Source organism: Leptopilina heterotoma, unplaced genomic scaffold, assembly GCF_015476425.1.
Source record: "Leptopilina heterotoma isolate Lh14 unplaced genomic scaffold, ASM1547642v1 Lhet_6, whole genome shotgun sequence".
In the NCBI taxonomy this organism is placed as follows: domain Eukaryota; kingdom Metazoa; phylum Arthropoda; class Insecta; order Hymenoptera; family Figitidae; genus Leptopilina; species Leptopilina heterotoma.
In genome coordinates this window covers 4,768,505-4,793,621 of record NW_025111137.1, presented here as the reverse complement: position 1 = coordinate 4,793,621, position 25,117 = coordinate 4,768,505, and the positions used below count along the sequence as shown (strand labels likewise).

Here is a 25,117-nt window from a genome sequence, read left to right as displayed (position 1 = left end):
TATAAGCGTCTTATTTGCCTTCTAAAATGCATGTATTTGGAGGTTATGTTTTTCATTTAAGAAGCTTATTTACATAAGACGTTTATAAACGTCTAAACGTCTTACTTTTAAACGCCATTTTTTGCAGTGAATGCGATAGTTTCAGACAAAAGGAAAACCTATATTGTTATCTAGTATCTAATATTTTATTACTCGCGTTCTCAGTTATTTATTGTTAATAATTATTTGATTAGTAAATGTTAATTTACTCGCATCTCGAAAATATATTGTTATTATTATTTTCTACTTTATTATTGTTAATTTTAATTTCTAATTATTTATTATTTTTTGTATAATATTATTTTATTATAATATACTTTTCTTTCGAAGGTTTAATTCTCGCCTCGTTATTGACTACACCTTTACTCAGAATCACAGAAATCAATTTAAGCTCAATAGATGGCGCTTCACGCCATTAACTATGGATAATCATTTATTTAATTAATATTTAAGGGAACCCGGACTCCATCCGGCGAGCGAATTCCCAGCAAATTAAAAACCCTATCATTACAAAATGAAAAGTAAGGGGCCATCCATAAACCACGTAGCCTCTTGAGGGGGAGGGGGGGTCAAGCAATTGACTACGACAAGAGGAAAAAATGGCGCTAATACATGTAATAGCGTACTACATGGGGGAGGGGGGGTCAAAATTCCCAAAAAATGGGGCTACGTGGTTTATGGACGGCCCCTAATTCAAACGAATTGAAATAAATTATGATTTTTTTAGAAAGCGGGATTCACTCAAGCTCTGTATTTGATTGAATTTGATTCAATTTGCACCAATTTGTGAAAATGAATTCGCATTCGAAAGAAATAACCAGACATGCAATTAAATTAGTGCTGACGAATTGAAAAAAATTAAAGGCCCCAAAACTTGTCCAATGAATTGTTACGAACGACGGTTCGGAAGTTCAATACAGTTTGACGAATTCAGAAAAATTGCAACATGGCTCCAATTCGTATTTTTCACAAAACAGGATTCACTGAAGCTCTTTGTGAATTTAATTGAATTCATTTCAACCTTTACAACCTAATGTCCTTATTCCAATATTGGCGGCAGTGTTCTTCAATATGTTCAAAATTCTCTTTTTTAGATTAAATCTGGTACCAAAATGAGAAATGTTTTGGAGTTTGCATTGAAAGAATTTCCAAATAATGATGGAATTCTCTGGACCGCTGCAGGTGAAGGAGTTGGAAAAGCAATATCTTGTGCAGAAATTTTTAAAAGAAAACATCCAGGTTTACATCAAGTTACAAAATTTGGATCTATAGAGTATGTTAAATTTTGTTCATCTAACGGAATTTCTAATTGACAAAAATTTATTATATAATAAATTAAATTTGCTATTTTCCAACTCTTTGTAATTCTACCTACATATCAATAATAATTTTTATAAACACGATTTTGTCATCTAAAGTAAAATTTGCTTTATGTAATAGAAATCCATCTAAGTAAAAACTCTGTTAAATGAAATTTTCGTTATATAAAAATTCTATCAAATAAAAATAGAATATAATAAATAGAATACAAATTTATTTAACTAAAATGTTAAATAGAAAATCAATGAAATAAAAATTCGCCATGAATTTAAATTCTTTGACAATTTGATCTAATGATTCTTACGGAATGCATCTCCTGCTAGTTTTAAAATAGGGTCACATTCTTTTCTATATAAAAGTTTTTCTTTGCAAATTTTTTAGATCACAAAAATCCTTAGAAGAAAAAGATAAGGATGGAAATGTGAAAGTTCGATACGTAGCTCAAATTAATATCTTGTTAACTAAGGGACCAATTAATAACACTATTACTAGGTAAGTGTGTGTCAATTTTGTTGTAAGATTAAACGAAACTCAATTTCAATTCGTTAATTATTAAATTAAACTATCGTCTTTAATGTTAATCATATTTAAGTTTTTTCTTTCACCGTTTTAGTTTCAAAGAAAATTAAAAATTCACTTCTGATAAAGTTTTTCGAATTAAAAATGCATTTAAGAGAAGAATAAAAGTTATTCTCATTGTACAACTCGGTTGTCTTATATCCCACCTATATTTAATAATTCCATAATTAAATTTTTGAATTGAATTCTTCAAATGGAAATAAAAATTCCTGAATTAAAATGACAAAAAAAGTACCAATCAATAACAGGAGAAAAAAATGATTTGAAAATATTTTTAAACGATTAAAAATATTTGAAATTGTATTAAATAAATTTGTTAATTTTCTTTTTTTTTATTGATTATTGCAGTCAGGATGATACGAAATTAATTTGGAATTCAAAGACTAAGAAAAAGGAGGAATTAACAAAAACAGAGAATAAACGTGAAAGAAGTGACAGTGGAAAGTCCATGAGCTTGGCAGCTGAAGAATGTGAAGAAATGGAGTTCAAATTTAGACAAAAGAGGTCGAGAAAAGAGCAGTACACGGAAGCGATATTAAAGAAAAATAAAAGGGAAGAAAGCTGATAATCGATAGTGACAGACCTCGATAATACGCGACCAGTTGAACAATAGGCACTCTTGATCAATAATTTCATTTATTAAAAGCAAAAAACAAATCCACAGTGCTTCCATTTAATTTAATAAGTTTTCGAATTCTTTTTTATTTTTTTTGTTCGCATTGTAATCCGTTATATATGAAAAATTTATTTTCTCTTTATATAGATGATTGTTTCTGTTAAAATTGGCTAATTTTTGTTTTACTGTTTGTGTGAATTATATTTTGAGAATCTTCTTGTTTCTAATAACTTTTTTTGTTTGTAGTTTTGATGCATTCGAGAAATTTTCCTTTCATAAAACAAAAGAGATAAATTGTGAATTCATTTGTTTTCAAGTATATTTTTACTATAGAAGATTTTTGTTTATTTTCGAGCTATTTCTTGCTCGAATGCATCAATAAAAATTCAGGTAAAATTCTGAATTCAAAATGACGTAAGTCCTGGAATAATAAGTTTCAAACGAATCGGATCAATTTTGAATAAAATTGATCTTCATATTGGATTCGCCATTTTGAATTTTGAAAATTTCAGTTTAGAATAATTTAAGAGGAGACTGCGATGCAATTTTCAGGTATTTTTAAAAATAATTCCATTCTTTGAGAAATTTGATGAAAATTGTATTAAAAATAATTGTAATTTTGCCAAGAATTTTATTAAAATGTTTGAAAATAATTGAATTTTGGAGAAAAATTTTATTATTTATAAAGATAATTGAAATTTTGACGAGAATTTTTGAACATATTAATTGAATTTTTGCGAAGAATTATATTATTTTTGAAAATAATTGAATTCTTGAGACGAATTTTATTAAAATTTCTTTTTAAATAATTGAATTCTTTTGAGATTTTTTTTATTAAAGTAGTAGATATTAAAAATCATTGAATTGAGGAAAATTTTTGAAAATAATTAAAATTATGTCAAGAATTTTATTATTTTTGAAAATAATTGATTTTCTGCAATAATTTGTAATTTCTTCAAAATTCAATTTGTTTCAGTGTTTTTAACTAAAATTCTTTTTGAAATACTTTAAAAATAGTAGAATTAAAAATTTTGAGCTGTAAAAATTGTTATGAATATAAAAATATGTTTTCTAAGAAACTACGGATTTGAAATTTTTCATTGTTAAGAAAAAATAGAATTTAGAAAGTGGTCACAAAAAATTATTGTTTGATAGAATTTTTTATTACTATTGAATCCCTTGCAAAAATTACTATAAAAATCATTTTTCAAACTAATTACTTCATCTAGATGAAAATTTCCTCGCATTCTTCCCTTAAGCAGGTAAAAATCTTTAGAACGTTATGAGAATTCAGAAATTATTATAGTTTATAGTCACAAGATAATTATATTATTTAACTGTTTCAAATCAACAAATGTAATAAATTTAAAAAGACAAATTGTAATGAAAAAATTATATTTTTAATAAAATTTTCGTTGTGACAAATCAGTTTGGAAATTAATACTGATTAGTGGAAATGTAATATTTTCGAAATTTAGCTTAATTATTTAGATAATTAAATAATTAAACTAAATTTCGAAAATTACATTTTCACTAATCGGTATTTATTATTTATTATATTAAAAATATTAAAATAAAACAGAATTGCTTAAAGAGTCTGGGTCTAAATTCTGATTTTTTATTTTGTTGCCGTACAAAAATTCGTCTACTTTTTTTGTAATACTAGATAATTTTTCATATTAAAGTCTATTTTCTACAATTTTTATTTTTTCAATTTTAATTTCAACTCCGAAAAGTTTCTGTGAACTCTCACTACGTAGTTATATTTAACATTATTATTTATTTCATATATATATATATGTGACGCGCTCCAAAAAAAGGTACCTAAGAAGCAAAAGAATTTTAGTTTATATTTATTATTCTTGGAGTAAAAATATCAGAAAGAAAATAAATTCCTATTACAATTTATTGTTCAAGTTTTCATTACATCCAAAATATTCAATAAAAACTGTTTTCAAAATTTAAATAATTAAAAATGGATTTTTAATCAAGTTAAATCTATCACGATCATAACCTATAATTCGTTTGCTTCTTAGGTTTCAGGAGCGCGTCACAAATTTATAAAATTTTGTCAAACAGGAAGCAAGGATTCTAGCTTTCTGAAATTCTAAATTACATATTTATAGTATCACTGTAAAGATGCATCATAATTATTTATAACAAATAACGACATTCAATTTTTAAGAATGATCGATTACTTGTACGACCTACAATAATTTGCAATATTGTAGTTTTATTCATGAAGAAATTATTCAGAAAATGTTCTCTTACTTTTTCAATTTGATCCAAATTTATTTTTCAATATTAAATTATATAAAAATTCTTGATACAAAAAATTGACTAACTTCACAAAAAAAAAGAGTATTTAATACTAAATTAGAGATTAAAATAAAAAAAATCTTAATTTTACACTTCTTGGGTACGTTTATGAATATTATAATAAAATGTTCTTTTTATAAAAGAAAATTCAAGTAAGAAAATGAGCTGCCGATTCTGAAAAATGAAAACTAGATCATTGTCTCAAAGTTTGTTGAATGAAAAAGGGATTTTTCAAAAAGAGAATTCGTTTTCTTGAATGTAATATTTGATTATTGATTAGATTAAAAAAACAAAACTTAAACTACATTCATCTTCTTTTGATGGTGTTTAATAATTTCTCTTTTCTTTATTTTAATTATTAATAATGTACTTATATAAAATGTGAAAGGAAGTATCTATTTTTTTTTGTTTTACACAAGAGACGAAGGAAAAGAAATGTTTTTTTGTTTCGCGTAACGCTGGTGTCAGTCTGTTACATTGTATAAAACGTAAAAAGATCGATGCCTATTTTAGTAAGTGCATTTCAGGTACCGACAATTAATCTCGTTCATCATTTTACTGAAATGTTCACAATTTTCAGCAGCTGTTTTTCCTCCTATTTCATTATTAATAGCTGCTTCTATAATCTTTTTTTTATACATGATTTTTTTACTGGAAAATCATGTCAAAAAAAAACTTGTCTCGAATAATTACATAACTAATAAAAAGGGACATCGTCCACTGATTTTTTTTTGTTTTCTTTCCCTAAATATACAAGACAGTTTTCTTTTCGCAATTATAATCCTACAAAATGTACATAATTTAATAAATGTAGATATACAGTTAGATATACATACAAGTTTGAGAACTTGGGTTTAAGAACTCAATTTTTTTATGATTAGCGAAGATATTCACTGTGAATCATACAAGTGCAAATCAACACTTTGTTCCACGTTTCTGTCTAATTAAATTCATTGAAATTAGACAGTGTTCTCTTTTTTTTTTGTAATTAAAGTATTTTAGTTGACTGTTGCTTTACTCACTGACATTTTATCCCCGAAAAGCTCTCACTCGTTACAGTAAACAGTTAAATTGGCAATCGAGTGGATAAATAATTCAGTTTTTTCAACGAATCAATGAAATTTGTCAGCTTCTTTGGACTCTTAAGACCAATTTTAAATAACATTCTTTTCTTTATGCCTCACTTTCGGTCGGTCCTTCCTCTTCCATTATTGGAACTATTAAATTGTCTTTCGACATGAGGTTGTATTTCGTTACAAAAGCCGTGAATCTAAAAATAAAGAAACAATTATTGCAGAATACGAATTGTCAAACGATTTATCATTTCTTTCTCTTTACTATTTTAAAGTGGTAAAAAAAATATTAATTTTTTTTCTCCCTAATTGAAGATGAAAAAGTTTAAAATTTGATAGAACTGACAACTTGTAATCAATAAAAATTAGGAATAAATAAAATTTTAATTCATAGAAATTTAGACTTTTTTTAAAAGCAAGTTCTGTCCCCAATTGTCCACGAACTATAATGAATTCTCCTGAAAAGAATGATAGTAATTTATTATTTTCATTAGTTATACCTTCGACAAAGAAAGGTTTCATTTTCAAATTCATCAAATATTGTTCGATGATGGAAATAAGCGTGTGAGAAAATTCTGTACACTCTACGGCAAACGGATCCAAGTTTAGCGACTGAAGATTCCTTAATGCTTACTCTGGAATAGAAAGAAATTTTATTTGTACATTAAAAAAAAGTAGTTAAAATTTTAGGTACTTTCAGGGCTTGAACTAGGTCCGTAAATTTGCACTTCAAGTCCGTAAAAGTCAGTTTTTTTAAGAAAGGTCCGTAAAGTCCGAAATTTGATTGAATTTTAGAAAAATTACAAATGATTGGAGAAATTCAATTATTTTTAAAAATTCTCGTCAAAATTTCAATTATCTTTATAAATAATAAAATAGTTCTCTGAAATTAAATTATTTTACAAATTTTTAACAAGATTCTTGGAAAAATTTCAATTATTTTCAAAAATTCTCCTCAATTCAATGATTTTCAATATCTACTATTTTAATAAAATTTTCCAAAAGAATTAAATTATTTTCATAAATAATGTTTTTACAGGAATTTAATTACTTTCGTAAATAATAAAATTCTTTTTTGGAATTCAATTATTCTCGTAAAATTATTATCTAATAAAAAATGATTTCAAAATAAATTTCAATTAAAATTTTAAATCATAATTGAATATTAAAAGCATTATTAGCGTGAATTTTTAGAAATAATTGAATTTTAAAAAGTTTTCAAATTAAAATCTTTGAAAATTTAAATTCTTCATACTTTTAACTAACAATTCTTCTACATTTTAATTGAAGAATTTCCAAATAAATAAAATTTTGTAAATTTGAATTGTAAACAAATGAATTTAAAAATTCTCAAAGAACTTTTTCAAAATTACTAAGAATAATGGATTTATAGAAGAATTTTAGTTAAAAACACTAAAACAAATTGAATTTTGAAGCAATTACAAATGATTGCAGAAATTCAATTATTTTCAAAAGTAGTAAAATTGTTCTCAAAAATTCAATTATGTTCTAAAATTTTAATAAAATTCTTGTCAAAATTTTAATTATTTTCAAAAATTTTCCTCAATTCAATGATTTGTAATATCTACACTACTTTAATAAAAAAAACCCCAAAAGAATTCAATTATTTTTAATACAATTTTAATGGAATTCCTCGATAAATGTAATTATTCTTAAAAATTATATTAAAAATCAAAGAAATTCAATTATTTTCAAAACCTTTGCTACAATTTATTTTTTAGAATTTAAGTACTATTTTTAATAGTTTTAATTAAATTTCTTCAAAAATTTTAATGAAATTCTTTGTAACAATTCAATTCTTTTCAAAATAATTTAAAATAAAATTCTGCATAGAAATTTAATTAATTTCAAAAATTTGTCGAAATTCAATTATTTTCAATGTCTACTATTACAATAAACTATCCTAAAAGAATTCAATTATTTAAAAAGAAATTTTAATAAAATTCGTCTCAGGAATTCAATTATTTTCAAAAATAATATAATTCGTTGAAGAAATTCAAGTATGTTCAAAAATTTACAAAAATTCTCGTTTTATTTAAAATTTCAATTATCTTTATAAATTTAATAAAATTTTTCTCCGAAATTTAATTATTTTCAATTAAAATTTGTCAAGAGAATTCAAGTATTTAAAAATTTGTTAATAAAATTCTTTATGAAAATTCAATTTTAAGAAACATTCAATATAATAAAATATTTATTATACTTGGATATTGAAAGCGTGGATTTTTAGAAATAATTGGATTTTCAAAAAGTTTTAAATTAAAATCTTTGAAAATTTGAACTTTTTATACTTTTAATTAAGAATTCTGTGGAATTAATTTTTTTTAAAAAGTTTAATGAAAATTTTTTTTAATTATTTGAAGTTTTAATTTCTAATATATATATATATATATATTTAATTGAAGAATGTCAGAATAATCGAAATTTCGTAAAATTAAATTGTAAACAAAAGGATTTGAAAATTCTCAAAGAACTTTTTCAAAAATTATTTTAAAAAAAAATTGATTTAAAGAAGAATTTGAGTTGAAAATTCTAGTAATGAATAATCGAAATGATGAAAACAATTTTTGAAGAAGTTACAGTAATCCGTAATTTTTAATTTTTGGTCCGTAAAGTCCGTATTTTTAAATACTTTCACTGGTTCGAGTCCTGTACTTTAAATAGTTAAATATAATTTTAACCTGCTTGGGAAATATTTATTGCTGTTTAATAAACACGCTGCTCCGTCCAATGTATGTCGTGTATAGTCGATGGCAGGACATTCTTTAGGTGTTTTATGAGCTGCACAGAGAAATATCCATTGCTCGGTAGCCGTCATTTGTGTGCAAGCATTTGGATTACAGTCCTCCTGTAATCTAACTGCCAATCCATTTAATTCCATACAAAATTGTCTGAGATGTTCGTATTTCCAAACACCCTCGTCCTGAGCATCCGGCATGTTAAGAATTAAATCGATACTTGAAGGATCTTTTCTTATCATTTGTTGGATATATTGTTGAACAGCTAACGTGCTGTCCATTTCTTCGAAAGGCTCGTCGGGCCATCTGCAAAAATCCTGCAATAAAAAAATTTCATTTATTTTAGAAATGTAAATTAAATTTAATTAAGAGAAAAAACAAAAAAATCATTTCATTCAATTAGTTCTCAAATTTTATTTTATTTTAATATCTTATAAAATACATAAAAAGTATAGTTTAATTTAATTATTCAGTATTAAAAATGAACTATTTTAAATTAATTAAATTTTATCAAATTATAAATAATTTATTTTTGCCCCTTAAATTTTAATACCTAATAACAATAATAATTATATAAAATAAAATAATATTGTAAATGAAAATTCAGTTTATTGAATTATTCAGTACTTTAAATTAATTTCAGTTTTAAAAAATACTTCTTCAAATAGATTTTTTCGTAGAGTTTAATTCTAAAACTTTTAATAATTGTAATTAAACTTTTTAATTTTTCTAAATATTTTTTTGTCTCAAGAAAAATCTACTTCAAACATTATTAACATGAGAGTACGAAACCAAATAAAAATAAACTAGAAATTAAGAAACCAACATAGTAAACAATGTCTAAACGGAAATAGAAATTGATTTTCAATAAATCTATTTACGCGACTAGTTGAGATTTCAAGGAGAAATTTTTTTAACACTAATACTCATAATCATAACTAATTTTCAACATTTTATTTCCTTGTGATTCATATAAATTGTTTGAAGTACTATAACTTTTTACAAGAATAAAATGAAAGAAAACACTTTTTTAGAAGACTTCTTTTTTTGACTAATAAAATATAGATTAAGAAAGCCGCTTTTATCTTCAAACTGTCAAAAAATTTGTTGTTATTCACAAATGTCAATTAGGTTTGAAAACAAAATTGATATTAATATTTTTGAAAAAATAGTACGTAAATAAAGTTTTCTTAATTTTTAAGATTAGATGAGGGATTAATTTTGTAATAAATGTTGAGATGAAATACTTTTACAAGGCGTTCATTGATTTTCATGGAACTGTATGGTGACAGGGAACTTGATTGCACTAATGAAATATTAAGAAAATAGTTATTGATATTGTAAGTTTTATGATTGTCATTAATTATTTAAAGTTTTTAAAGTACGTGTGGAAATTTTCAGTTTAATTAGATGAATTTTTTACTAACTTTTGCCTTCGTTCCGGGCCTATTCCTTCTTGAAATTGTGGATCCTTCCGCCATCTTCATTTTGCCAGTTGTTGCACTTGACCCAGGAGTATAATTTCCAGCATAGAGAGGAAAAATTTAGAAGATTGATATTTAATAGTTCGAGAAATATCCACTAGAAGCGCTGTTTGGTGGTGATTTCTACTTTATTAACCACTGAACGCTAAACGATAATGTAGAAAGCGTCCTCGTGATAACACCAACTGAATGGCAACCTGACACACACGCTTGTATTTTAATAAAACTGGAATGTAAATTAAAATTTAAATCAGGTATTAAATTATTTATTTAACTAGCAACAATTCGCGCGGCTAACTTTTTACTTACTTTTTTATATAAAATTATCAATTTTAAAAATAATAGAATTTAAAAATTTTAAATTCAAATTTTTGTTGAAAACACTAATATAATTCAATTTTGCGGAGAAATTGCAAATAATTTATTGCAGAAATTCAATTATTTTCAAAAGTAATAAAATTCTTCTCATAAAATTCAATTATGTTTAAAATTAAAAAAAAATTATCGTCAAAATCCCAATTATTTTTGTAAATAACAAAATTTTTCCCCAAATTTCAATTATTTTAAAAAATGACAATAAAATTCTTGTCCTAATTTCAATTATTTTCAATATATCTACTATTTTAATAAAATTTTCCGCGAAAAATTCAATTATTTAAAAAAAATTAATAAAATCGTACACAAACATTTAATTATTGTCAAAAATATTAAAAATTCCACAGGAATTTAATTATTTACAATTTTTTATAAATTTCTTCGCAATAATTCAATTATTTTCATAAATTTTTAATTATTATAAATTATTACAAAATATAAAGAAATCGATCACTTTGAGTCTTCGACTAGGACCAATCAATAACTTCATAGTTTTATAGCAAAATACTTTTATAAGTTGTTTAATTTCAAAAAGGTTTGAATTTAGAATTTTTAAATGTCTTAATTCTTGTGGAAAAATAATAATAATTAAATATTTATTTAAAAAAGAAATTATTGATGTTTTTGAATAATTTTACAATTAAAGAAATTCTTATAAAAATGTAACGGAACATTTTTTTTTCAGTAAAATTTTTTCCTTTATTTTCTAAAAATTCAAAAATTTTCATTTTCAATGAAAATTTGTAATTGACAAATAGAATTTATAAATATTTGTTTCGTTTATTTTTAAAAAGAACTTTGAATTTTATTAAAACAATTGTAATTAAAAAATTGGAAATAATGTTAATTAATCCAAAATAAAAGAATGAGTTTGTTAACAATATTGTTATTGAGAAATAAAAATTATGCATAAAATGGGTATTTATTTACTATTTCTTAATCATAATTTTTTAACAAATTTTCTATTTAATGTAGGAAATTATATGCTGATTAAGAATTAATATTAAATTATAATTATTTTTAATAAAATTATAAATAATTATAATAATTATAATTTTATTATTTTTTAATTATTTTTTTAATTATTTTTAATTATTTTTTATTATTTTAATTATTTTTTTATTTAAAATGTTCTATTTTTTTATGAATAAAGAAGAGAAAAATTTGCATAATTTAGATCAGTCAAACGAAATTTGTTATAAAAAAAGCATTTAATAAACAAAATGGGTAAATTTTTCATTTGTTAATCACCATTTTTTTTAAAATTTTCTAATTTCTAATATTATTTTATTACTAGCCAAATTATCCGCGCGCAAGCGCGCGGGAATATTGTATTGCACTGTTTATTGTAAACAATTTCAAGTAATTTTAATTTAAGTAATAATTAGTTAATTAATTTAAGTAATAATTAAATAATTAATTTACACTAATAATAAAATTTTTCATGAAAATTCAATTTTTAAAAAACTTTTTGATTAAATTCTAAACATGAATTTAAATATTTTCATAAATATAATAAGACTTATCGAATGATTTCAATTATTTTTAATACTACTTTAAATTAATAATCGAAAAATTCAGTAATTTTCACAAATAAAGTTTTCCACTGGAATTCAATTATTTAAACTAATAAAATTTTCGTAATATTTATTATATTTCGAAAAAATTAATTATTTAAAATAATGTTCATAAAATTCTTATGAAGAATTCAATTACTTTAAAAAATAATAAATTTTTTTTTACAGAAATTAAATTCTTTTTACCTAAACATTTTAATAAACTTTTCCGCAATAATTAAATTATTTTCAAAAATAATAAAATTCTTCTTATGTAATTCAATTATTTTTGAGAATTATAATAAAATTCTTAGCAACTATTCAATTATTTATTTATTTTCATAAATAATAAAATTCATAGCAGGATTTCAATTATTTTTAATACAATTTTACAGTAATTATTTTTAAAAACTTAATTTCAATTCCACAAAAAAATCAATTATTTAAAAAAATGTTTTTTTTAATATTTTTTGGAAGGATTGAATAATTATTTTCAAAAATTTAATAAAATTGTTCGGAAGAAATTAATTGTTTTAAATACAATTTTAATTAAATAATTCAATTATTTTTAAAAATTTTAACAATATTTTTTCTAAGAATTCAATTATCTCGATAAATAAGAACATTACTCCCGAAAATTCAATTATTTTGAGGTATTTTAATAAAATTCTTTTCAGAATTCAATTATTTTCATAAATAAGAATATTCATCACAATAATTCAATTATTTTTAAAAATAATAATTTTCTTCTTGGAATTACATTATTTTAAAAAAATTCTAATAAATCGTTCACAAGAATTCAATTATTTTCAAAAAAGTTTTTAATAAAATTTCCCAGACATTCAATTATTGACAAATTTTTTAATAAAGAATTCTTTGTAAAATTTAATTATCATTAAAAACTTTTCGCAATTCAATGATTTTCAATATCTACTATTATCATAAAATTTCTAAACAGAATTCAATTATTTAAAAAATGGTTTGTAAAAATTTTCGTAATAATTCAATTCAATTTCTATAAATATTAAAATTCTTTGATGAATAATAAAATTCGTTGCAGGAATTCAATTTATTGAAAGGATGAGAAAAAAGTAAATATTTTTGATGAAAATTAGGAAAAAGTCAGAAAAATAAAAAATATGGAATGGAATTTTTTTCAATTTTGTGAAGTGAATCTTACGATTATTATAATGGTATATATGAATTATGAAAAAGTACCTGCATATTTTCGATTTGTCAAAACAAATTTTTTTTAAAGAAAAAAAAAACAAAAGAATACACAAAAACTAACTTCAGGTGTGGACAGAATGAAATAATACATAATTTTTTTTTACGTTTTTACTGATTCAAATTTAGAGTATATATAAATTAGTTGAATATGTTTGATATTTTTTTAATAATAATTATTTATTTATTATTAATAATTAAAAAAGAATTATTCCCAATTTTTTAGAATACAAAATCATTCATTTTGTATATAATTAAAAAATAATTATAAATTATTCTTATTGTTACTAATAATAATAATAAAGTATGTATTATTATTTTTATTTTCTTTAAATATAACAATAATAATATAAACAATAAGCAATTTTGTTTTATATATTATAATCTTTATTATTTATGCGATAATTTATCATTTTTATTAATATTTAAATTGAACGAAAAAATTTAATTATTTATATTATTTACTTTATTTAAATATAGTATTCTGTATGCTTATAGTAGGGAGGAGTAGTGATGGTTGGACATATATAGGTTTTGACTTTTTTCTATAACTTTCCCTGTCGAATTTCGCGATTTCTCGTATTAATATTAGAAAGATCTACTAAAATGCAATATTTTTGTTGAATATTGCAAAAAATGTTGACCAAATGTTTCGGAGTTATAGGCAATTAAAAAAAAGTAGTCAAGGTTGAACCAGATAGTCAGAGTTGGGATACTGTAGAAAATTAATGAAATTAATAAAAGGAAGATTTTACATAAAAAATTGTATTTCCTATAAGAAATAAATATATGTTTATGTTTATGTTTATGTAACTTAAAAAAGTTAATCCCTTGCGGCATTTATTTTTGGTTCTAGTGAAATCTAAAGATATTTGCTATCAAGGGGTTATTGGGGGAGCTGATTACGAATCTATAATCAATTTTCGAAAATTCAAAATGTCGAATTCAATATGGTGGCCCAACATTCTAGAGCATTAAATCGAACCATGTCCATCTTGGGGCCATTTTCCCTAGTGTTTTTTTTTTGTAGTTGATTACAAACCTGTAATCAGATTTTCAGAATTCAAAGTGGATATGTATCTAAGAGTTCTTGGGGGCTTTGATTATAAATTTTTTTACAAATTTTTGAGAATAGCTGCCCTGTGTGTGTATAATGCGTAACATGTAAAATGCGCGCTTGTATATACCAGATGTAAATAGAAAATTTAAAATGTCGGAAGAATCGCAGCTTTTAAAGCTATAAAATACGGTCGACGTTTTTTAAAAATTTAAATGTGATACCCTACCTCGCTTTAGTTTACAAGCTCATTCCCCCGTGAGGTCCATGAATAATGAACCTGTTATTTATTTATCGACGATAGCGTGTAGTGCGAGTACCCGCAGAAATCGTAGAAAAGTCTGGTTATATGCATACACATGGACATACACTTATCATTTTTATATTACATTTTGTTCCACTTTTTTTTACCTTTATATTATATAATATCACCTTTTTATATGCATTTTACTTTTTTTTAAATTTTCATCAAAATATTTTGTATTGTTTTAAAGTAAATTAATTTGCATTGTAGAATGCGCGAACAATTCATTGATTGCATCGAATCTGCATTGTACTTTGTAATCCCTAAAATTTAATGTATAATAAAATTTAAATTAAATTCTGAAGTTCTCTTAATAATAACATGTACCTATGTATTAAATTGTTTTTATTTTTTTCTTCAATGTGCATTGTTTGAAAATTTTCAGCTTTATATTTTCATTATTAATACACAAGTTTCATAATACATTATATTGTATACATATAATTATCAGCAGTTTTCATACATAGTCCGGTGATTTAGTTAGTTTTTTTATTCAAAAAATTGTTTATTTTCTCAATTATATGCAGTAATGAAGATAAAATTGAAGGAAAAAACTTTGACTCTTAATTTACGCTGCAGATGTATTTTATTATTTTTACAGCAAAAGCGAATTGGAAGAGAATCAAAAAAAAAAAAAGAATTGGAGATTGGAAAATAAATAAAATTTTATACTTTTAAAGTTTTTTTGTATATATACATGTGTGTGTGTGTTAAAACTTTATAATCATTTTGGCAAAGATAGTCAGAAAAGTAAAGATTAAAAAAAACTGACAAAAAAGTTGCATCTGTATTGCAATTTTTCTGTTTCATCGCCGCAATAAGTACACAGACAATATAAATAGCGTACTGGGAAACTTTGAGCTAAAAGCAGCCGCAGTAGTAGTTGACGTGTTTACAGTCAGAAAATGGAATATCGAGTTAAACTAGCCCTGGGGTCTCTTACTGTATCGACATTACTTTTGTTTACTTTTAAAAGAATATTTTCAGTCGAACGTTAATTCCGATCAACCGGCCGTTAAACTACTGGTTTACTCTTTATTTCATGTAAATTAAAATAATACTAGCAACAATTCGCGCGCGGCTGACTTTTTACTCGCTTCTTTAAATACAATTTTAAATAAAATTAGCAATTTTAAAAATAATAAAACGTACATAAGAATTTTTAATTCAAATTTCCATAAAAATAAAATATGAATTGGAATATAGTTTTAATATTATTATAACTATAACAATTATATATTCTGACACAGGAAATTTAGGGGAAAATCAGGGATTTTTATTAGAATTACTGAAAAAATTAAATTTTTTAAATTCATAAGAAAACTCTGAATTTTTGTGTCTTTTTTTTGCCTCATAAACTATAAAATTACAACAAATTATAATACAAGACCTTCAATTTTTTCAATTTCTGACAATAATTTCTTTTTAAATAACTTAAATCTTGAACAACTATCATAAAATAAATAAATTATTTAATGAATAATTTTACTCAAATATTTCAAAACTAATTGAATTTTAAAAGAGTTGCGTTAACAATTTTTATAAATAAATGAACTTCAAAAGGTTTTAATTTGAAATTTTATAAAATTTCAATTTTGAATGAACTTAATTAGAAATTTTAAAGAACTTGGTTTTTTGAAAAATTGTAATAATTCAAAATCTCCTAAAATTAGTTATAAATTTGTCAATATATATTTAATTAATTATTAAAAATAATGGATTTATAGAAGAATTTTAGTTAAAATAAACACTAAAAAATTGAATTTTGAAAAAGTTACAACTGATTGCAGAAATTCTATTATTTTCAAAAGTAATAAAATTCTTATCACAAAATTCAATTATGTTCAACATTGAAAAAAAATCTCGTCAAAATCTCAATTATCTTTATAAATAATAAAATTCTTCTCTAAAATTTACTTATTTTCAAAAAATTTTCACCATTTTAATAATTTTCAATATCTTCACTATTTTAATAAAACTACCCAAAAGAAATTAATTATTTAAGAACAATTTTAATAAAATTTTACGCAAACATTTAATTATTTTCATAAATAATAAAAATTTCATAGAACTTCAATTATTTTTAATACAATTTTAATCAAATTCCTTGAAAAATGTAACTATTCTTAAAAAATTTATTAAAATTTATTTAAAAAAATTCAATTATTTAAAAATTTGGTAATCAAATTTTTTATATAAACTAAATTTTAAGAAACATTCAATTATTCAATAAATAATTTACTTTTGTATTTAAATAATTGAATTCTCGTAGAATTTTCTAATAAAAATCGATTTAAAAATGAATTTTAGTTAAAATTTTAGATAATAATTGAATATGAAAATAATTATTTAAGAAGTTACAGTAACAATATATTCTTATAATATAAAACAATTATTTTATGTCACGTACATCTTTAATTATTATAAAAAATAAAGAAATCGATCACTCCGAGTCTTCGACTCGGAGCAATCGATATTTTTCATTTTTTATAACATATATTTTGAAAGTTGTTTAATTTCAAAAAGGTTTGAATTTGAAATTTTTGAAAATCTTTATTCCTATAAGAAAATAATATTAATTAAATATTTATTTAAAAAGAAGTTATTGATGTTTTTGAACAATTTTGCAATTAAAGAAATTCGTAAATAAATGTAACAGAACATTTTTTTGATTAAAATTTTTTTCTTCATTTTCTAAAAATTGAAAAATTTTGTAATCGACAAATATAATTTATTTATAAACATTTTTTTCCTTTATTTTTAAAAAAACTTTGAATTTTATTAAAAAAATTATAATTAATAAATAGAAATGATGTAAATTATTTCCTTATGAAAATCGAAAATTTTCTACTAAAATTTAATTTGTTAATCATAATTTTTTAAAATTTTCTAATTTCTAATATTATTTTCTTATGAATCATGAAAAAATACCTGCATATTTTCGATTTGTCAAACAATATTTTTTAAAGAAATAAAAACAAAAGCATACACAAAACCTAACTTCAAACTGCGGACAGAATGAATGAAAGCATACGAAGATTAATTAATATAGTTAATATTACAATAAAAAACTTTTAGAATGTGCAGTTTTTTTCAAGAGATGGAATATTTGATTGAAAAGATTTCAATTTTCATATAGGTAAAATAATATTTTTTACAATAAATAATTTTATTTTTCAATTATTTAAGCAAACACATTTTTTTTGTGACACTTTTTAATGTCATCTTTTGTTCGTCATTTTTTTTGCATTTTTCAAACACTTTCTTTTGTTTTAACGACAAGAAGCATACTACATGAACTAAACAACATTCCTTCGTATAACAAAGAAGAAAAAAAGTATTTATTGTTGATAAAATAGATGTTATAAATAAATAAACTTAAAAAAGCAATTTTTTACAATAAATGTAATTGTGTTTAGCCAACAATATAAAATACTTTGAGGATAATGCTTACACAGCTTTAGGAGGCGTAGATTACGATTTACGAATCTGGGGTCAATTTTGAAAAATTCAAAATGGCGGATTCAATATGGCGGGCTTATTTTTTAAAATTGATCAAATTCGCTTAAAACTTATGCAGTTATGCTACTCTGGGTTTTTTTTGAATTACTGATTACAAATGTGAAGTCAGATTTTCGAAACTCAAAATGAATCCAATATGGCTGAAGATTTTTTTTATAAATTGCTCGAATTTCAATAAATAATAAGGAATTTTGTCGTCGCTTTTATTTACACTAACTCTTTAAAAAAAAAGAATTTTCGAAGCAGCCTTATTTTTGTTTAAAAAATTGTCTACGTTTAAAAAATTGCACCGCAATTACTTTTACAAAATCCTTTTAGAATACCCAAATTAACATCGTCAAGGAATATTGAACCGTTTCATTAAGCTGTTCTATCGATTCCAATATAAGTGATGCTCCACAAATTCATTTCGTATCAAAATAAATATTTGTGTCAGTTTTCAGACCAGAGATCGATTATAGAAGTGATAGAAAAGGAAGGTTTCTAGTTATATGTATATCATTCTTCTGACCTGTTGAACATATCAAATAATTTCAAGTAAAATTATGTATCAATTATTCTCGTGATCAATAATATGAACCCTTGATTATTAATTAATTAATTTTGAATAATTAATTAATTATTATTAATAAATAATTAATTCCTTATGTTAATTTTTAAAGAGATCTATAATTCAAGAAGATTTACTTTTTTCCTTTAACGCCCCATATATGTGTCTTTGTGCTAAAATGTGTTATATTTTAGCAACATTTAGGTATACACTATTTTCTTCTTGCTGAATACATAGCCCATATTTTTCTAAAATTAAGTGCAAGTTTCTTTTGGCTAGCACCAAGACTGTATCATAAAACTCTTGCTTACATTCTCTTTTTCTTCGTATACGTGAATTTGTTTCCACTTCGCGTGTAAGAAGAATACCTCTTTAAACATTTTTTTTTAAATGTATAGCAGTAATTTTCAAAGCAAGAGGCGAGAATTTATCTTCACTCTAGATTCGTGACACATTATTCTTCCTCCTGGTCGTTGCATCCCTAAAATAAATTATCCTGCTCATACGAAACCCAACTAGGATAATAGTATCCAGAAATGAGTCCATATAATCTTAGATGAAAGAATAATTTCTTTTTCACAAATATACTAATTTAATGATCTTCATTACTTGAATTAGTACATTGTAAATCTATGTCAGTTGCATGCGAAATTGTATTGAACACTCTGAATGATACCATTATTTCTATACTAAACGGATTCGTTGCACGGAGTAATACACGTTTTCAGTAAACCGTCAGTCTCGGAGGATTTAACTTTACCCAGAGAATTGTAAATAATGAGAGAAAATGTATTTTACCTCGTTGGAGAATTTTAACCATTTGTATTATGTAAATCGACAACAGTCATTATAAATTTATTACTCGCAAATGCCATTTACGAGAAGACTCATTTATACAATTAACATAGTGTATTTTGGTGTTAACAAAATTAACTGCATTTGTTTTATTACCTAGAATATGATACCTTTGTTGTTCATTTATAAATGAGATGAATAATAGAATTTTCGGTGACGAAATTTGAGTCTTTATAAAAATAATATTGAAGTAAAAATATATATATTTACACAAAAACAAATATAATATTAATAATTATAATTAATTATTTTATCACAGTCAAAGGGGATAAATAAGATTACAGTTTACGTCACCGCGAAGTGTTTAAGTTCAATATACTATATTTAATTATTAACTCTGTGAACTTTAAAAGTATTGATTTATGAGATATATGTCTGGTCAATGATGACTAAAATGATATTCTTTTCAACAATGTGATCTTAGTACCACACAAGAACTAGTTTGTGAATAAACTATACAGATCCAAGTCTTCACCTGCATAGCAGATACCAAATATGGTCATCTGTATTTTGTCACCCTTCTATTGGGTCCCCACCGGTCTGATACAGGAGTTAAAAATTAAATCAATAATGGCAATCTGACCCCGAAAACAAATAAAAGTGGGTGGTATGACGTAGTATCTCTTTGCAAAAGGAACCTATGAAAGGTGCCACCCTTGCCAAATTAGTCAGTCCAGGAAACGCCTTCAACTTAACTAGTCCAAGTCATCACCGAATTAACTTCGCGTCTTCTTCCTGTCAGTCCAAAACCGTGACCAAGTTAACTAGTTGTGTACTGTCATCGAGTTTGTTCTTCGACTCCAGTCCAGAAAATCTCTTCAAGTACCAAGTGCATTCTTCGACTCTCGTCTTAGTCAAGTTCATTGAAAGAGATAATTTCTACTACGAGGCATATTTCTATTTTTCTAAGGACTGCATTACCTCGACATCAACGTTAAATTAATAATTCGGTCACTCCTAGGCTAAGGGGTGTTTATTTAATTCGGACCTTTCACTCTGACTGTCCCGAAAACAATTTGAGGGACACACTGCTCCTTTCTATCTTAAAACTACAACGTACAACATCATTCTATGGCTCTACAATACCCATTTTTTATGCGTGTTATCACATAAACAATGTATTCAATACTATGAAACCTAAAGGTCCAATTATGTCGCGTATGCGACGCTTCCGTGCCGTTTTTCTTCCGCACTATTTATTCTTGGTCCTAGCGAGAGTCTTCTTGGCCTCCTCGAGAGCAGACCTAAAGACTCCGCATGCCCCGCTGCCTGCTACATGGTTCACATCAACCTTATCGCAGTGCTTTTCTTTGCATAAGAAGCAGGTTGGGCTTCTTTTGCAAGACGCAGACTTATGACCGGCCTCACCGCACCTAAACCTCTTCCTATGTGGCCGTATCCCAGGCACCTATTGCACCTGACGACCATACATCTTTTTCTGATTGGACACGACATAAAGCCCACCTTTACGCGTCCCAACTTTTCAAGCCTTGCAGCTTCTTCTAAGCTTGTGACCACGACAGCAAGCTTTAAGCCACGCTTGTTGGTCCCAAGGACCGTCTCCTTTCTACAGGATGATGATGCTCCCAAAATCTGCACCAAGGCTTCCTGAACTTCGTCGTTGTCAGTAAGACAGTCCAGGTCACGGATCTCTAGTGTAACCTTTCGATCCGCCATCTGCACCTTACCAAGGTCACCCACAATCCTTGTCACCTCCTCGGCGAACTTCTTATTTCCTAGTGAGCCTTCAATTTTTAAAAGAAGGTCACCTTTCTTTGTGGGCATTTCTCCCACCACTCTTGTCTGACTGGCATCAGGTTCAGCTTCTCTTTTAAGCTTTCCTAAGACATCAGCATAACTAACACCCTTAGCTACCTTTACAACCATAGCTAATCTAGGCGGCAACCTAGGTACTTTACTGTCTTGGTTTTCGTTAGAATCCCTCTCAACCTTACGTGCAGACAGTTTAGAAGGTTTCATCATCATCATCTTCTTCTTCTTCTTCTTCTTCTTAAGGTCCTTCGACGCTTCAGGACTGCTTAATCTTCTTTTTTGGGAAACCATAGCAACGTTTTGTAATGCAATTGCATTAAATCTATCTCTTCTGAGTCTACTGTCCTGTCGAGCCTCCTCTGACCAGACCAATCCTTGATAGAGACGTTCATCCGTCCTCTTCGCTTTGTCGTGCCTTTCTTTCACCTCCTGAATGAGCGATTTTAGACTTTTAGTCCCTCCTTAATTGTTATGCTAACATTCTTCTGGATCTCGCAGGTCTTAAGCATCTTGCTGACCTCCTGAGCAATTACATCAATGCACGCTGCCTCTTCTTTTCGCAGCTGAATACATCTGTCTCTATCCTCGTTGCAGCTTGCGATGTCTAGTGCAGATGCGTTGCTAAAGACAGAAACGCAGCTGGCCTGACTCGCCACACTGCTCGCACTTCCTCGTCTATCTACTCGGTCCAAGACAATTCTTGGTACCACCAAAGCGTTGTTGCCCTCCTGCATTCTTGGGCCACGGCCCCGCGCCAGGCGCTTGACGGTCGGAACCAGTGAGGGATTTAGCCAAAGCATTACCCCGCAGGTACACCTCATTTTTACAATTGCTCATTTTGGTCTTGCTGTTTTGGTTGTCCTTTAGTGAAAAGACCCGCCACCACGGCAAGGTCTACCGAACATATCCATGATGTCAATCATGTCTGGCAGTGGATAAGTATCCATTATTCCCAGCACTTTGAAGACATAGATGATGTTCGGCAGTGGACAACCATTGGCGGGGATGTGTTAAATTATTACAATCTAATTATGTATATAGACACCCATTTATGGTCCCCATGGACTGCGGGTAAAAAGTGTAAATAAATAAAAATAAATAAATAAACAAATTTAGTTCTGTTTTTTTTCATCTTTTTGAACGTATCAATGTGACATCGTGTTAACTTACATGCAAAAAATTGTGCCATATCTGGTTTTAAAATTAAGTTCTCACAATTATAGATTAACTCCCATCATCTCGACTAGCATCAACATTTTTCTAATTAAAAAAATTTTTTTTCTCCTAATTCGTATAAAATTGTTAATAAAAAAGTAGATTTCGAGAAATAATTTTTTTCACTGTTGCGCTTTCACGTGTAACGAACTGTAACGTCGCGACATGGTGAGGTGTATAATTATTTCTTTATATTCCACACTAACAGTAATTTTTTGCAAACAAAAAAAGAAGGAAGTGGAAAATTTTGAAGTGAATGTAACCAAAGGAGGGGGGGGGGATATATGTCGTGAGTGGATTGACGTCCACTCTTAAGAGAGCAATTGATTTTAATCGCTGTTACGGCGCAAGGTTGATGCAATTTCTTTTGTCGCAAAATACTCGATACTCACGGGAGGTCGGCTTTCGTTCGAAACGGCTTTATCTTCATGTGAAACCGGGAACCAGCTGGTGGTACAGCCATACAACAATTTCTTCACTCTCTATACTCGACATCACAATTAGCCTCACTCATATATATTTGTAATATACATTTCACATTATATTTATACTTTACGTAATTTTTTTGTTTTGACCCTTTTATTTATTTAAAAAAAGATGAATGTTATCAAATTACCTAAAATTTAATCTATATGTAAATGAAATTTCCTTAAAAAAAAGTATTTTCCATAATTTTGTTTTCGCCCTAAAAATTATGTTCTAATTGGAAAAAATAATGGAACAAATTCATTAAATTTCGAGAGACTTTAAATTTTCGTGGCACGCTTTTCTCATATATCCGGTATCTCAGACTCTTATTGACTTTCCACTCAAGTCCATCAAGTGATTAGAAGTAAGAGTCCCCCATCCCTTTAAAGAACGGAGGCAAAAAACTCATCCATGTTTCTTGGGATGCATGATTCACTTGATTACTATATATACATCACTACTCCTTTCATCGAAATCGTATATAATTTGTAATTTAAAAGAAACGTCAACATTATTAAAATTATATTAACAATATTAAAATAAATTTTATAAAATAAAATTCAATGATTACAATAATGCCTTTAGAATATGACCTGTTTTTAAGTCTCCAGCTAAATTAGTACTGATATAGTATTTATAGCAGTTATGAAAATTTCCGTAATGGATAATTCCAAAGGGATGAATTCTCTTTTCAACTGAATAATTAATTGCAGAAAAGGTTCTCTTATCTTGATAATTAGCGATTGCATTATTGAAACTAATGTAATTATTTAACAACGTGAAATAATTGATGACAAACTTTATACTTTTATTTGATTTTTTTCTTATAATTTAATTGTGCATCTGGTTAATATAAAAGTTTCGATTCTTCTTCCTACTAACTTATAAATTCACATTTTTTTATTTTGACGAAATTTTTGAAATAGTTTTTGCAAAGTATTTGTTATATTTGCAATTCATGAATTTGCAATTAGTAAATTATTTATTTTTTCAGTCTAAAAAATTTATGGAATGGGGTAGTATTTAGTATGTTAAAAAAATTGTTCCACATTTCTTAAATTTTGTTTATAGTATTTTTAAGAAGTTTGTGAATAAAAGTGAGTAGTGACTTACAGTTTCTCGTACAGCGCCAGCGTCCACTTTCTAACTCACCTGTATGGTTACCACCCCCCAACAAGAAGGCGGCGTTCGATTAGCAATTGATGACAATGCCAACGCACCTGAGAACCGGCAAGGACTAACTTCCGTGAACTCTGAACGAAGCATCGTTTCTTGTACATGATTCAGTGTATCAACAACCTTATTGCAGTTGAAGCAAAAATATTCTTCTTAGCAAGAAATCATTAATATTTCATGAATATACCTTTAAACGAATGACTAGAAAATTTTCCAACGTGAATTTTTTAGACTGACTTGAAAAATTATTTATTTCATCTATTTATTGTGAAATGGTAATTCAATACTCAAAATTAAAATTCGATTATTATAAATAAAAAATAGTTAAAGGCTGATTCTATCTCAATTCATGCAGAGCGAATAGGTTAAAAATTCTAAATCAAGTTAAAGGTAATTTTTCTTGTTCTTTAGGACAAATAAAGAGACACGTATTTTTTTATTTAGCGAAAAAAAATTTTTTAGCGGAGTTATGAGTGTTTGAAAATTTTAGGACATATATTAATATTAATCAGCCTTTAACTATTTTTTATTTATAATAATCGAATTTTAATTTTGAGTATTGAATTACCATTTCACAATAAATAGATGAAATAAATAATTTTCAAGTCAGTCTAAATCAGCCTAAATAAAATTAAATCATAATTTGATAAAATAATTATTAAAGAAAATTGATAAATATAGAATACAGTTTTGACAAGCAGAAATTGTCTATTTTGAATTTTTAAAAACTAACATCTGATTCGTCATCAGCGACCCCGAAAACCCCCGAGCAACAAGTTTCAGGTAAAATTAAAAGATTTTTAAAAAAATCATCCGCCATCTTGGATACGCCATTTTGAATTTTGAAAAT

The 25,117-nt window shown here is 25.7% G+C and overlaps 2 protein-coding genes across 2 annotated transcripts in view; one reads left to right on the top strand and one right to left on the bottom strand.

The window, feature by feature from the left end:
* Window positions 1–2,770, top strand: part of LOC122509218 — a 49,172-nt gene extending 46,402 nt beyond the window's left edge. The window contains exons 3-5 of the mRNA XM_043623085.1: window positions 1,134–1,312; window positions 1,741–1,851; window positions 2,287–2,770. Coding sequence (XP_043479020.1) covers window positions 1,134–1,312; window positions 1,741–1,851; window positions 2,287–2,503 — 507 coding nt within the window. The 3' untranslated portion in view covers window positions 2,504–2,770. The remainder of the gene's footprint in view (window positions 1–1,133; window positions 1,313–1,740; window positions 1,852–2,286) is intronic.
* Window positions 2,771–5,185: 2,415 nt separating this feature from the next.
* On the bottom strand, window positions 5,186–10,270 carry LOC122509215 (MOB kinase activator-like 4). The gene is made up of 4 exons (XM_043623077.1): window positions 10,133–10,270; window positions 8,649–9,022; window positions 6,447–6,581; window positions 5,186–6,143 (listed from the first exon to the last, which is right to left on the bottom strand). Exons 1-4 carry the CDS (start codon window positions 10,190–10,192, stop codon window positions 6,047–6,049), a joined length of 666 nt encoding a protein of 221 aa, XP_043479012.1. The 5' UTR covers window positions 10,193–10,270; the 3' UTR covers window positions 5,186–6,046.
* Between the last annotated feature and the right edge of the window lie 14,847 nt (window positions 10,271–25,117).